The sequence below is a fragment of the Geospiza fortis genome, unplaced genomic scaffold, assembly GCF_000277835.1.
Source record: "Geospiza fortis unplaced genomic scaffold, GeoFor_1.0 scaffold183, whole genome shotgun sequence".
In the NCBI taxonomy this organism is placed as follows: Eukaryota; Metazoa; Chordata; class Aves; order Passeriformes; family Thraupidae; genus Geospiza; species Geospiza fortis.
In genome coordinates this window covers 457884-473008 of record NW_005054447.1, presented here as the reverse complement: position 1 = coordinate 473008, position 15125 = coordinate 457884, and the positions used below count along the sequence as shown (strand labels likewise).

At 49.5% G+C, this 15125-nt stretch overlaps 1 protein-coding gene across 2 annotated transcripts in view; it reads left to right on the top strand.

Annotated features, from left to right (window-relative positions):
• DRD2 (dopamine receptor D2) overlaps nt 1-15092 on the top strand; it is a 45736-nt gene extending 30644 nt beyond the window's left edge. The window contains exons 2-8 of one of the 2 annotated variants that reach the window (XM_031062427.1): nt 6140-6470; nt 9002-9109; nt 9500-9636; nt 10185-10375; nt 11417-11503; nt 12276-12465; nt 13252-15092. In XM_031062427.1, coding sequence (XP_030918287.1) covers nt 6196-6470; nt 9002-9109; nt 9500-9636; nt 10185-10375; nt 11417-11503; nt 12276-12465; nt 13252-13445 — 1182 coding nt within the window. In that variant the 5' untranslated portion in view covers nt 6140-6195 and the 3' untranslated portion in view covers nt 13446-15092. Of the gene's footprint in view, nt 1-6139; nt 6471-9001; nt 9110-9499; nt 9637-10184; nt 10376-11416; nt 11504-12125; nt 12466-13251 lie in introns of both variants that reach the window. The other variant, XM_005427521.2, reaches the window with a different exon arrangement.
• The last annotated feature ends 33 nt before the right edge of the window (nt 15093-15125 follow it).

Genomic DNA, 15125 nt, shown 5'->3' with positions numbered 1-15125 from the left:
ATTATATTATATTACATTATATTATATTATATTACATTATATTACATTACATTACATTACATTGCATTATATTACATTACATTACATTATATTACATTACCTTACATTATATTATAGAATGCTATACTAAACTATACTAAAGAATTCAGAAAGGATGCAGACAGAAGGCTAAAAGATAATAATGAAAAACTCCTCACTCCTTCCAGAGTCCTGACACAGCTTGGCTGTGATTGGTCATCAAGTCAAAACAATTCGCATGAAACCAATCAAACATGCGCCTGTTGGATAAACAATCTCCAATCACATTCCAAAGCAGCAAAATACAGGAGAAGCAAATCAGATAATTAATGTTTTCTTTTCTCTCTGAGGCTTCTCAGCTTCCCAGGAGCAGAATCCTGGGCAAAGAGGATTTTTCAGAAAATGTGATGGTGACAATTATGCAGAACCAGGAATGTTTGTGAATCAGAAGTGAGCAATAGCTGCAATTAATACACCCTTGATATCTTGGATGGCAGAGGATCAGGGGAGTGGGGAGCCAGGAGAGAGGCAGAGGAGGAAGATTTTCCAGAGGATTTTGGAAGGAGCTGATGGCAGAACTCTTGGCTTGATCGATATGAAGGCTGCAGTGTTGAAATTAGAATTCAGCCCCCTGAAAGCTCAGCCTGGGCAGGATTTTTGTAGGAACAGGTCTCCAATAGTTCATAAGGCCTGGCTAGAGGAGATGCCTGTATCAGATTTTTGTCTCTAATTCTGCCCCTGTGTGTGCAGAGGTGCCCAAACCTCCTGCTCATGAAAGGCTCCTGGAGACCAGAGATGGCAGGGGCAGGGTGGGAAGCAGAGCTGTGCCTCCCCAAGCCGTGCTCAGAAGCGCTCAGGTGTAATTACTGCCAGGCCTCAGTCACAGCTGTCACCTCCCCTGTCACCTCCCTGCTGCATTTGCATCAGCCACACAGAGCCTGGGGGAGTTGTGTTTATTTAAAGCCACCAGGAGTGTGCTGGGTGACTTCTGTGCCAGCTGCTCCTGAGGAGCCCAGGGCAGGGCAGGGCATTTCCAGCAGCATCAGCAGCACTCTCAGGTCAAGGCAGGATTTACAATATTTTCCTCGTTCCTGGCCTCTCCTCCTCCTCCTCAGAGCCTGCAGACCTGTCCCCTGAGCAGAAATGTGTAGGAAAAGGTTCTCACTCAGTGCCAGCTGCTCCACACCTTCCCTGCTCTCCAGGGAACCACGACCAGGAATCCACAGCAATTCTGGGCTTGCATGCAAAATAAAAAACAGTGAAACTACTGCAGAAGATGCTTTTTTCCCCTCTCCACAAAACCCCTGAACAGGGAAACAAAGCAGCTCCTCAAACACATTTTCCCCTTTTCCCTTTTCTTCCACCTTCTCTCTGCTCCAAAGAAATTATTTCCTTTGAGTGGAATATTTTTGTTGCATTCTCAGCAGAGCCCAGTGAACACCTTGAGGACAGAAAGGATGTCAGTTTGACAGCTTCCCATGGCCCGTTGATTCCAGAATTCCAGAGCAAAGTGACAACATCCAAGGAGGCAGTGTTCTGTGCAAATTCCACTCAGACATTGATTTCTGTGCCAGGCCTTTGGAGAGGATCTGCCTGGGAGTGATGGGCAGCAGCAATGAGCAGGAAATTTTAATCTGGCAACACCTGCAGGCCAAAGGCCTTGGGGACAGCAGGTGGGAGCTGTTCTGAGGCCCTTGGGGATCCTCTCAGTGGTGGCTTTTGATTTTATCAGAAATGGGTCATGTCTGGAGTTCAGGGGAAAGTTGGGCACTGAAATCTCACCCTGAACTCCAGATTTTATCAGAAATGGGTCATGTCTGGAGTTCAGGGGAAAGTTGGGCACTGAAATCTCACCCTGAACTCCAGATTTTATCAGAAATGGGTCATGTCTGGAGTTCAGGGGAAAGTTGGGCCCTGAAATCTCACTCTGAACTCCAGATTTTATCAGAAATGGGTCATGTCTGAGGCAAAACCTTGGGGGTTCCATGCAGCAGCCAAGGCTGGCTGAAGTTTTGGTCCAAGGCCCCAAACCTTTCCCAGGATCAGCCCTGGCAGGGTTTTATTCCTGGAAGGGTTTGCAGGCAGGGTGAAAACCAGAAGGAGAGTTGCACCTTTGCTGTTTCTGAGAGGAAAAAGGTTCCAGATGCTGCCAGAGACACGAAGGGTTTTGCTGGGCTGTGAACATCCCACATTTACTCTCTTGTGCTCTTTGCCACAGTCCTGATTAGAGGATCCATCACGAGGAGCCACAGGGAACTATTGGCACAGCAAATGAACATTTTTCAGTTTGATCTCTGGAAAAGCAGGGAGAGCTGCCAGCAGAGGAGGGCAAAGCCCTGGCTCCGCACTGCAGCCCCTTCCTGGCTGCCTTGTCCCTGTGAATTCCAGCAGGTTCCCTCCTGCTCTAACACAAACAGGACTCGATTTTTTTAGCAGAAAAGCTGAATCTTTGTCATATATCTTATATTTTTATAGGGATATCAGAAGGCACTGTGTTGAATCAAACTGGCTAATAATTTTTTTTGCTCCTTAATTTATTGGTTAGAAAATGTCTGTGTGTGTACGTGTCAAGATTTTTTCTTTACTTAGGTGTTTACATATATTTTTTGCAGATTTTTATGGGACAGACTTTTTGTTTTTAGAGGTGTGAATAGTTTTCTTACTAGAATAGATTTTTGTGTTAACTAATTTTTATTTTCATTATCTTTTTACACAGGAACTTGCAAGCTAGCTGCGAGCTCAGCCAGAGTAGCAGGGCTTAAACTGTATTTTAAAACTGTGTTTTAAAAGTAACTGTATAACTGTATTTTAAATGTTTTAAAAATTATATAAAAATAAAAATTAATTATAAACAATAATTTTAAATAATATCATAAAATAATTATTATAATTATATTTTAAAAAGCCTTTTAGAAGGCTTTTTTTGGTAAGGTATTAGTGAGATGTCCCACGCTCCAGCTGCTGGAGAACTGCTTGCAGGGAGGTTTTTCTGGAGCAGGGAGGATGATGAGGAGCAGGGAGGAGCAGCAGGGTGCTGCTGCACTGCTGCCATCAAACAAACACGAGGCTGCAACCTTGCAGCCCTGTCCTGCCCTTGACCCTGCAGCTAATCCATGGCTGGATCAGCTCAGCCACCCTGGAAATCTCTGGGGTGGGAATTAGAGTGGCTTTGCTGCTCTTAATTCTCGGTGGAATTTGTTCCTTTTTGGGCTCTTTCTCCCTCAAACCAAGGCTCTGTTTTATCTCTGTACAGGAACTGCAACCAGGCCAGAGCCAGGTGCTGTTTGTGCCTTTCCCCTGTGGTTTTTGATCCCTTCCCTCTCCCTTTTCCCCAGGAAAATGCAGCTTTTAGGCAGAGCAGGGAAAACCCTCCCTCTCCCAGCCAGCTCTTTAAGTGCTTCTTTCTTTATTTCTCCTTTCTTTCCTCTTTCCGAGGAACTGTCAGCACTAAAATCAAAATTGCTCCTCAAAGCAGGACTGAGAGACTCACAAACCTCCCTAATGGCCACCAAGAATGCTGCCAGCTCCGGGGCTGGGGAAAAGAAGGTTCTTTTTAGCACTGAAAACTCAACTGAAAGTTCTTTTTAGTTCTAAAAACTCAAGCTTTCCAAAGCTGGGAATCAACAGAGTTGTCCGTGTAGCTGCAGTTTGTACCACGAGGATGCGTACTGGATACAGCCTTTAATTGTGTGATCACACAGTTTTAATTTCTAGGTTTTGGTGTTTAAGTTTCCCTCTTTCATGCAAAATATTTGGAACTTTTCTTCTCTTTCATTTTCCCAAATGAAAACTTTCTTTTTAAATACGAAACACCAAATCTTTTCCTTTGTACAATATTCAAACATTAACTTTCCCCACGATGCATATAAAGGCAAAAATTATTACCGTGAAAATAGTTCTATTTAAAGAAGAAAAAAAACTCTTGAGGAAGACAGAGAAGGAAACGAAAGGAAATGTTGATTTCTTTACCCAGGGATTTTTACACACTCCCTAAGCACCATTGAGGAAATTCCTGATGAATGGACATGAGATGAGATATAAATGCCTCCTCCAATCCAGCAGGGAGCTGGAACAGCCTGGGAAGGGCTGGAATTGCTGAGCCCATCTCCATCTGTGGCCTTTCCTTTTCAAAGCCAGTTTTCTTCCCACACTCAGAGAAAAACCAGCCCAGGCCCAAGGGGCTGATCCTGCCCATCTCCAACCCTTTTACACCTCAAAGACACTTCTCCATGCCCCTGCTTTTTTTAAAATAATTTCTTTTTGTCCCACCCTGCATTTTCTGCATGGTTCTGCCTCCTCGAGATAGTTTTGCATTATGAAAGGGCAACAGGAGAGGAGAAAAAACTGTTGCTGTATTTAGCATTGATTTTTCCCCTTCACTCTGAGTCACAGAAGCTAACATTTAATTAATTTCTGACACTTTGACAGCTCCTAAGAAGACATTTGTAGAGCTATCAAGTGCTGCTGATAGCACTGTCAGACAGACACTTTTTGAATTATCAGCTATTAAGGACCCATATGCAACAAATTTCCAAGGATTATTATCCAAATTGTTCTCTGAATGAGAAAAGCACACAAAAGCTCAGTGAAACATAAAGAAACCATTGTTCCCAGGTGAATTTGATATTTGCAAATGTTTTGCTATTTTGATCACTTACGTGGTTTAATAAATCGAAGTCACTTTGTCTTTTTATTAAGGAAATTAAGTGGCCTTGGTTTGGGGTGTCTGAGAGCAGGGCCAGACCTCCCAGTGTGCTCTTGGTGGAGATGCAGCTTGGGAAACGTGGAATATTTGATCAAACATGGAATAATTGATCCTTCCATTAAACAGGGAATATTTGACCCTTCCATCAAACTGAATATTTGATCCTTCCATTAAACATGGAATATTTGGTCCTTCCCTCAAACACGGAAGTTTTGACCCTTCCCTCAAACATGGAATTTTTGATCCTTCCATTAAACATGGAATATTTGGTCCTTTGGAATTTAGGGGTTTTTCTCCCCCATTGTTTCTTTCATCTTTCAGTGTCTAATTTCATTTCTCAGCAAACCTAAAGTTTATTTGTAAAAGCAAATATCTTTTTCCATTCATCAATCAGTGGAATCCTTCCCATTGTTTCTTTTCTCTCCCAGTGCTGGTTTTGTCCACCAGCAGAGCCACAGCTGGTTTGGAAAGACAAATCCACCATTCCTCTCACCAGGAAATCATGTTCCCAGTGCCAGGAGCTGCTGAGGGCTGTGGGGTGGCAGCAGTGCTGTCCCCACCGTGTCCCCCTTCACTGTCACAGCCCAACCCTGCCTGCAAAAGCTGCTGCTGTCAACTTCCATCATTGTCACTATTCAGGGTTTAAAATTTATTTATTTCACTGCTGGAGGAAGAAAAAACAACATATAAGGAAAAGAAAAAAGAAAAAAAAAAAGAAAGGAATACAGCCCAAAGCCCCAAGAAGCACATGGAAAATAAACAAAGTGGGTCAAGCCATTTCTGCCCTGAGCTGTGCACACCTAACGGGGAGCAGGGAATGGCAGGGACAGAACAGCCCAGGCACTCCGAGCCAGCTGTAACACAGAGGAACTGACCCAGAATCCTGGGGTGAGATGGAAATATAAACCAACTTCTGCAATCCCTGCCTGGGTCAGCAGCTCTGCATCCATCCCATTTCCAGCCAAACATTTGGCCAGGGCAGGGAGAACAGGCTCCAGGGAATTCACAGAATTCACAGAATCCCCAGGTTGGAAGAGACCCTAAAGATCATCAAATCTAACCCAGCCCAGCACCTCACCCAAACCCTGGCACCCAGTGCCACATCCAGGCTTTGTTAAACACATCAGGGATGGTGACTCCACAATTCCCATTCCCTGGGAATTCCCAAAATTCCCAAAATTCGCAGAATCGCAGAATCACAGTATCACAAGGTCGGAAGAGATCTTCAAGACCAAGTCCAACCCATCCCCAACACCTCAACTAAACCCTGGCACCCAGTGCCACATCCAGGCTTTGTTAAACCCACCCAGAGATGGTGACTCCACCACCTCCCTGGGCAGGCCACGAGCGAGGCAGCAAAAACCTGATTTTTTAAATTTTTTTCATTTTTTTCATTTTTTTCCCCGCTGACCCAAGGGCCTGTCCAACACCTGTGTGGCAGGGTGGAGCTGGCAGCTGGCACTTGGGCCCCCATGGATCCCCTCAACCTCTCGTGGTACGACGGGGACAGGAACTGGAGCAGGGCCCTGAACGCCTCGGAGGCGGCGCAGAAGCCGCACTACAACTACTACGCCGTGCTGCTGGCCCTCCTCATCTTCATCATCGTCTTTGGCAACGTCCTGGTGTGCATGGCAGTGTCCAGGGAGAGGGCCCTGCAGACCACCACCAACTACCTGATCGTCAGCCTGGCCGTGGCTGACCTGCTGGTGGCCACGCTCTGCATGCCCTGGGTGGTCTACATGGAGGTAAGGGCTCAGAATTGCCTTGAGGGAGGATGGGGAGGGCCCAGCAGCCTGGAAATCGGCCCCCTGAATTCCCCCACAAATGATCTTCATGCCCTAAATACAGGGGTTTTGTTCCCTGAAGTGCAGGTTTTTTCGTTCCCAAAATTGCATTTTTTCCGTTCCTGAAATTGTAGCTTTCTCATTCCCCAAATTGCATTTTTTCCTGTTCCTGAAATTGTAGCTTTTCCACTCCTGAAACTGCCACTTTTTTCCAGGAGAAGGATGGGAGAGCAGGTAGCTTGAAACCCTACTGCTGCTCAGAGGGCTAAATGACAGCCCAATTGCACCAGGAATTCGGGGTCAAGAGGGAAAGAACCCCAATTTTGTGTTCATAACTCCACCATGGGTATCACAGTGAAAGCACAGGAAATTTGTGGAGGTGGAAGGGACCCACAAGGATTGTTGAATCCAGCAATCAAAAACAAAAAATAGCAATCAAGGCCCTGTTTCTGAAGGGCTGCAGGAAGGCAATTGTGGAAGGGGAAGCAGGATGGGAATCCACAGCTTTATGTCAAAATATAGGGGGAAAAAATCACTTTTCACAGCACACACCATGCTGAGTTCCCAGTCAGTTTCCAAGCACCCATGGGAGGGATGGTAACACAGGGAGGAGAGCAGGGGAAGGAACCATCACCAGTGAGCCCAGTGAGTCCTGATGCGAAGCAAAGCAAAGCCACTGCCGTGGCACGGGCTGTGGGAAAGCATAGTGCTAATTATCACTGAGTTAATGATTGTTTTCGTGGCACTGGAGAAGCGGAGCCTCTGCTGAAGCTCATTAAGTGGCCACAGGCTGGTGGAGGCAAGTGCTGCCTCTGGGGCTCCATCTCCTTCTGTTCTGCTCCTTCTATTCCACCAGTCTGAGGCAGAGGCTGATGCTGGGAGAAGCTCCTGCTCCCTCAGGTCCAGCCAGAAGAATCTCTCAGACCATTTTAAATTTTAAGGCAGAAGAATAAACCACAAATGATGCAAAATTGTCTCCTTTATCTGGGCTCACATGTAGGGTTGGTCAGGAACCACAGCTGCCTTTCATCACCAGCTGGGACAGTTTCCTCCAGGTTTTGTGTCACAAGCTTGGCCTAAAACTCAAAATCAAAATGAAACACTTGAGAAAACCCCAACCTTGGTGCAAACAGATCTTTTACCCCCAAATTTTGGAAGTTTCTCCAACACAAATGAAAACACCAAGAGAAAGAACTGCTGCAGTTCCCAGCTTCCCCCAAACCATGCCCTCCGGAAATCGGTTTCACGGAGGTTTGGATCTGACTGGAAACCTTTGCCTTTGGGCAAATTCTCCTCAAAGTTCCTGATGTAACTGTCTCTTAAGTGCTTTTTTAATCACTGAGTATTCATCTGTCACTCAGGCTTCAATGCAGTCATTCTCCCTTCTTTATGCTGCCTATGGTTATGTATATCAGAGCAGAAATAACTGAAGAATAGATATCTTATTCATTCTATTTTCAAATGCAGTAGGGCTCTATTTTTGTTAGAGGGAAATATACTTTTTTTTCATCACATGTCAAACACAGCAGTCCGAATAATTGCTATTAAACTTAATTGGCAAAGTTCAGCTCCAACAGCAAGAGAAGTGAAGAGAAAAAAGGCTACTGGTGCCTGGAAGTGTTATCATTAGTTCTTTGTCTTTAGCACTTTGTGTGGAGTGTTAAAGGCTTTTCACTCTGAATTAAACTCATTTTCTTCACCAAGAATAAAAAAGATAAAGGTGAGGAATGCCTACCGCGATTTTTTAAACTAAGAAATGAAGGGAAGCTCTTGCTTGTCTGACCTTTGCTGGGTGTAATTGGAAAAATTGTCTGGGAAAAAGCTGTGAGTAAAATCAGAGGTGCTTGGGAATGAAAATGAATGTGTTTCCCTCCTCATTCTGCCTTGAAATCCTTCAAGGAGATGTTTAAGCTCCTTCATCTTCCCTTGTGAGCTGGAGGAGCCTTGTGCTCCCTGGTGGCACTGGAATGTGAGCCCAGGTTTGTGCTGGGGCTGCCAAATCCACAGAGAGCAGCAGGTGGAACCATAGCAGCTCCTTGGAAGGGGCAGAGCTCTGCCTCTGACCCAGCACAGCCCCAACCACCCACCACCCTCTCCATCTTCGTGCCAAACTCTCCTTTTGTGCCCCACCAGCAGCCCAGCCCCAGCAATCACGCATCAGCCCCAGGGATTTCTCAGTAACCCCAGGGATTGCTCACCAACCCCAGGGATTGCTCTCCAGCCCCAGGGATTGCTCACTAACCCCAGGGATTTCTCAGTAACCCCAGGGATTGCTCACCAACCCCAGGGATTGCTCTCCAGCCCCAGGGATTGCTCACTAACCCCAGGGATTTCTCAGTAACCCCAGGGATTGCTCACCAACCCCAGGGATTGCTCTCCAGCCCCAGGGATTGCTCACTAACCCCAGGGATTTCTCAGTAACCCCAGGGATTGCTCACCAACCCCAGGGATTGCTCTCCAGCCCCAGGGATTGCTCACTAACCCCCCTGCGGGGGGTGGGGGAGTGGCGTTTCAGCCGCATCCACTGCGATATCTTTGTCACCCTGGATGTCATGATGTGCACTGCCAGCATCCTCAACCTCTGTGCCATCAGCATTGACAGGTGAGGGCTCTGCACCAAACCCAGGCCGGCAAGGCCCAGCCACCTCTGTGGGACTCAGAGGCTGGAAAATGGTGGGAGTTTTTTGAAGAGCAGCTTAGGGGATCCGATGAGCTGTGAGCAGAGAGTTCTGTCAGGAGGCACAGAAACTGCTCCTGGGGGTGCAGATAGAATTGCTCTGTGCTCCATGGCTCTGGCCATTCTCTTTGTTCTCTGGGATGTGCAGCAGGCCTTGGTGGGAGGGTGGGAGGAGAACACCAGGAGCTGACCCAGCCTCACCCTCCTGGCGTGGCTGCAGCCCCCCTGGCACACACAGCCTGTGCTTGGCGGGCAGGGCTGGGCAGTGGCAGCCCTGGCAGGGTGACAGCAGCCTGGGGGATGTGTCCCCTGCAGGTACACGGCCGTGGCCATGCCCATGCTCTACAACACCCGCTACAGCTCCAAGCGCAGGGTCACCGTCATGATCGCCGTGGTCTGGGTGCTCTCCTTTGCCATCTCCTGCCCGCTCCTCTTCGGCCTCAACAACACAGGTGAGGGCTCTGCCACCTGCAGCTGGCCCCTGCTGCCCTCCCAGACAGGCAGGAATAAAGGTGGGATCAGCTCTGAGGTGTATTGGAAGTGTTCTCTCCCTCTGCAGCTGCCTTCTGCTGCCCTCCCAGATAGCCAGGAATAAAGGTGGGATCAGCTCTGAGGTGTATTGGAAGTGTTCTCTCCCTCGTTGTTTGCACGCTGATTCTGGGTCTGTTTCATCTCCAGAGCAGGGTTTCAGTCTCACCAGAACTGAGGTGATGTAGAAGTTCACACAACACCAATCTGTGTTTGCCCACTGGAAATTCAAAATCCTCCTTCTATTAAAACACACAAAAAGGAAAGCCATGGGACAAAACCTTCCCTGAGGCAGGAGAGAAAAGGGCTGGCAGTCCAGGCAGCAGTTTCCTGGGAATGTTGGTTGGATCCAGCATGGGATCAGCAGTGCTGAGCTGCAAGGCAAGGAGCAGCCAGGACTTTTGGGGTGATGTGACTCCCTCCAGCCCGAGGGCAGCCAGGGACACCAACCCTGAAAGGTTTTCTCTTGCAGATGAGAAGGAGTGCATCATCGGCAACCCTGCCTTCGTGGTGTACTCCTCCATCGTGTCCTTCTACGTGCCCTTCATGGTGACGCTGCTGGTGTACGTGCAGATCTACATCGTGCTGCGGCGCCGCAGGAAGCGCGTCAGCACCAAGCGCAGCAGCCACGTGCTGGACTCGGACACGCAGGCCCCCCTGAAGGTAGCCAGCCTCTACAGCCTCCCCCTGCCCTGCTCCCCCTGCCCCACAGCGCCCTGCCTGGGGCAGAGCTCCCACAGCTGGGTGCTGTGGTCAGTTTGGGGTCCCAGCTGCACTCCCTGGGCTCCCGGCTGGCTGGCTGGGGCTCCTTGGGCTTCCCTGGATCTCAGGGCTGATCCAGCAGCAGATCTGCACCAGGAGCTGCTGCAGTGACCCCCAGCATTGCCTTGGGCTGGGCTGGGGCAGCCAAGAACAGAGGCTGCACCGTTGTGTGAGTCAGTCCTGCAGAATCAAGGAATGGTTTGGGTCAGGAGGGACACTAAAGCCCATGGGCAGGGACACCTTCCACCATCCCACGTGGCTCCAAACCCCATCCAGCCTGGCCTTGGACACTCACAGGGATCCAGGGGCAGCCAGAGCTGCTCTGGGCAGCCTGTGCCAGTGCCTCTCCACACTCCCAGGGAGGAATTTCTCCCTAATATCCAATCTAAACCCATCCTCCTTTAGCTCAAGGCCATTCCCTCGTGCCCCACCACTCCAAGCCCCTCTCCAGCTCTCCTGGAACCCCCGTTTAGGGGCTGTCAGGTGTCCCCAAAGTTCGGTGGCAGTGCCTGGGGTGCACAGCTCCTCTCTGGGAAGGACAGCACTGCAGGACCAGCCTGTCCCTGCAGGAGCTGTGCGTGAGGGAGCCCAGCTGGCTGTGAACCCACTTGTCAAAGCAGGGCTCTGGCAGCACACACAGCACAGCCTGGGGGATGCTCCAGCTCCAAACCGTGCTGCCTGCAGAGGAGGCAGCCAGGCAGGACACACAAACACAGCAGAGCTCCGTGGCCTCCTTCCCCTGGAGCACAGTGCAGGGGTGGCAGCCTCCATCCCTGCTCCTCCTCGTCAGTTCTCCATCCACTTCTCCATCCTGCTCGGCTCCTGAGCCACGCTGCTGAACTCCTGATTCATCCCTTTGTGTTCCCACGTGCCTCCCTTACCAGCTTCCCTTCCCAACCCCTCTCTGCCTGTGTAACCTCTGAGCTGGTGCTTGCCCCTTAGGACAAATGCACTCATCCAGAAGACGTCAAGCTCTGCACAGTTATTGTGAAGTCCAATGGGAGCTTCCAAGTTAATAAGCGCAAAGTGGTGAGTGTTAAAGAGAAGTGGGAGCTTTCCAGAGCCTTCAGCCTTCCCCTTCTCCCTCAGCACACGAGGTTCATTTATGTAGGGTGGGAGAAAAATAAACCTAAGAGCAAAGGTTACAGTTCAATCTCAAAATTTAAATAGTCTTCCCATTCCTTGGAGTGAAGCAGGGGGTTTAAGCTCACAGAGCTCACAAAGCCAGATTAAGCTCACCTAAAGATCAGCTCTAAAAGCCATGGCATTTGAACATTTTTGTGCCTTTGATTTCCTTCTCCTCTCTGTTATTTAAATCTTGGACTGCATTGGCTTTGTTGGGTTTTGGTTGCTGATTCCATTTTTATTTATTTGCATTTTGAAAACCTGTGAAAATCCATAGAGAGTGGAGACAGCGTCTCCTTCATTTCTGAGCCTCTTTGTGCCAAAAAGGAGAATCCTCCAGTGCAGCTCTGTCCATCCCATCTGCCCAGAATACCCCAACCCAGCACAGCCCTTTCTCCAGGCAGGGAGGGAGAAGAGGGACTGACTGTTCTCCAGCATCATCCAGCTTCACTCTGTAAGGAATGCTCGTTGCTCCTCTCTGTGTATTTACCTGTCATTATGTTGTGGACATTTGATTCTTGTCCAGGAGGCAGAGAGTCACATAGAAGAGATGGAAATGGAGATGGTGTCCAGTACCAGTCCCCCTGAGAAAACGGCCCTCAAACCCACAGCACCAAGTAACCACCAGTTGATTGTGCCAGTTGCTTCTAATCGGGGCAACAACTCTACCCTGCAGGCACCCCTGAGCAGCCCTGGGAAGGTGGAGAAGAATGGCCATGCCAAAGAATCCCACCACACAGCCAAGGTCTTCGAGATCCACTCCCTGCCCAACGGCAAGACGAGGAACTTGCTCAAGGCCGTGATCAGGAGGAAACTGTCCCAGCAGAAGGAGAAGAAAGCCACGCAGATGCTGGCCATCGTGCTCGGTGAGAGCGTGCCCTGGCTGCCCTGGGCTCCCTGCAGAAACCCCAGTGCCCCTGTCCTGTGCAGGCTGGTTTTCCAACCCCCCCAGAACTCATTTCCCTTCACACAGCAGAGGATGGCAGGCAAAGTGTGGTGGTGTTCACGGGGGTCTCAGGATGAGGGAAGAGACCAGAACGTTGACTCCATGTTTCAGAAGGCTTGATTTATTATTTTATGATCTATATTATATTAGAACTATACTAAAAGAATAGAAGAAAGGATTTCATCAGAAGGCTGGCTAAGAATAGAAAAGGAATTATAACAAAGGCTTGTGACTGACCAAGACAGTCTGGACAGCTGGGCTGTGCCATGCACAGCTGGCAGGGCTGTACCAAGGGTGCCCAAAGCTGCCCCTCCACACTGCACTAAAGGTGCCCAAAGCTGCCCCTCCATGCACAGCTGGCAGGGCTGTACCAAGGGTGCCCAAAACTGCCCCTCTTGGGGCCATCTGAGCTCCCAAAACCAGGGAAGAGCTCCTGGGCTTTCTGAAATTAAAGGCAGCAGAGCTCAGCAGAGCTGGCAGCTCTGAGAAGCAGAGTTTCTGTTGTGCCTGGCCTCATTCCTCGAGCAGAGGAGTTCCTTAGTCCCAGGGCAGAACGCAGACCAGGACACTGAGCACACAAACACAAATCCCATTCCTCTGTGAAATAAATTCCCCTTCCACCAAAGAGAATCATGCTGTTCCCCCAGCCCGAGAACCCGCCCAGCTTTCAGCAATCAAACTCCTCCTCTCTCCTTTTTCCCTCCAGGTGTTTTCATCATCTGCTGGCTCCCCTTCTTCATCACTCACATCCTGAACATGCACTGCGACTGCAACATCCCGCCGGCCATGTACAGCGCCTTCACGTGGCTCGGCTACGTCAACAGCGCTGTCAACCCCATTATCTACACCACCTTCAACATCGAGTTTCGCAAGGCTTTCATGAAGATCCTCCACTGCTAAAGCCACAAACAGCGCCCGCTTTTTTTTAGGAACGGAGGGGGAAGAGGAAGCGATGCCATCCGTGCCGGGGAGGGGGCTGGAGCTCTGGAGCTGGGCACCCGGGCACCTGGTGGGGCTGGCACGAGGTGGGAGTGTGTCTCACCCCGCTGGGTGACCTCTGGACCGGCCCCAAGGGCGCTTTTCAGAGCCAGCCTTACGTTGTGTTGGAAGTGGAGGTGCAGGAATCGAGGAGCTCTCGCTCGGTTCTCGCCCGTGGCCACCCGGCCTGGAGGGCACTGTGCACGGGGTGGCCACGGGACAGCAGGAGATAGCACTGGGTACAACTCTCACCAAAGACAAGGCCATCCTTCCCCCTGGCAGCAGGAGCCAGCCAGGGCCTCTGCAAGCTCCGTGCAATAGCTTTGCCTTCACCTCGAGCTGACTCACCCGGTGTTTAACTGCTGAAGCCTTCAGAAATCCCATAAAAAACCAACCCAAGAACTTTCAGAGGTCCCCAGGCGGGTCGAGAAGGTTCTGCCACCCCCAGACCCTGCAGCAATGGGAGCCTACGAGCCATGGGTGGAAGGGAGAAGGGGGCATCAGTCTCACATCAAACCATTGGTGTAAATAGGAATGAATAGGATGGATTGTGGAGCCCCAAGCCAAAAAAAAAAATGAGATGGAGAGAAAGAAACTCAAGGAGTGGAACCTTGTCTTGCATGGTGTACATCCAACAGGACCCCCTCACCTCCCATCAGCGATTTCTGCCCACCAGCATCTCCAGGCTCTGCCCAGGTGACACAGGGGAGGGTGGCAGCGTGGTGAATGTACAGACACGAGGACACTGTGCCAGGGGAGGCACCCTGAGCACCCAGCCAGGCCAGGGCTGCTTCTTCTCACCTGAACCAGGGGCCCCAAGGAGCACCTCGGGTCTGATTTGCCTCTGTCTCTCCCCAGAGAGTGCAGAATAACATTGTGCCTAATTTAAATCAACAGTCAAGGAGATAAAACTGTGCATTTTGGAAAAAGCCAGAATAAAAAAACCCAAGAAAGCCCCTGCCTGGACCAGCTCCTGCGTCCAAGCTGGACTCTGGGAAGGTCTGGATGTTTCCAGCATCCCTTACTCTCTGCTATTTTTCCATGGATTCTAGGAATGGAAACCCCACAAGAGCATCATCTCACCACGCTGAATCTGGCACTGCCAAACCCACGCTCTACGTGCTATTTGTACTCAGTTCACATGATATTTTGCAATATCTCTGTAAATAAAACACAGCAAGGTGAATAAAACAACGTGGAAATAGGTCTGGCTAGAAATTCCTGCAGGATGTGGAGCAGCAGAGGGTTGCAATAGCCATAAACAGGGGCAGACTCCCAGGGTGCAGTTTCCTGCTGTTTTCTAAAGGAGTAAAACCACAATTGGGAGAGCAATAGAATCCCTTTTTTTTCTCTATGCAGTTTGTGGAATATTCACTCAGTTTCTCCTTCAGATGAGGTGAAACTCTGCCAAGGTTTCCTTTAATTCCCTGGATTTCCTGTGCTGCTAGCAGAGCACTCTCCTGTGCTGGTAGGATGTGTTCCAGCCCTGATTCAGGAGGAGATTACACCAAGCAGCTCTAGCACATAATCTCAGCTGTTTTCTGAAATGGAAGCAGCAGTCCCACCTTAATCCCCAGGTTTCTGTTCCAAACTTGGCATTCC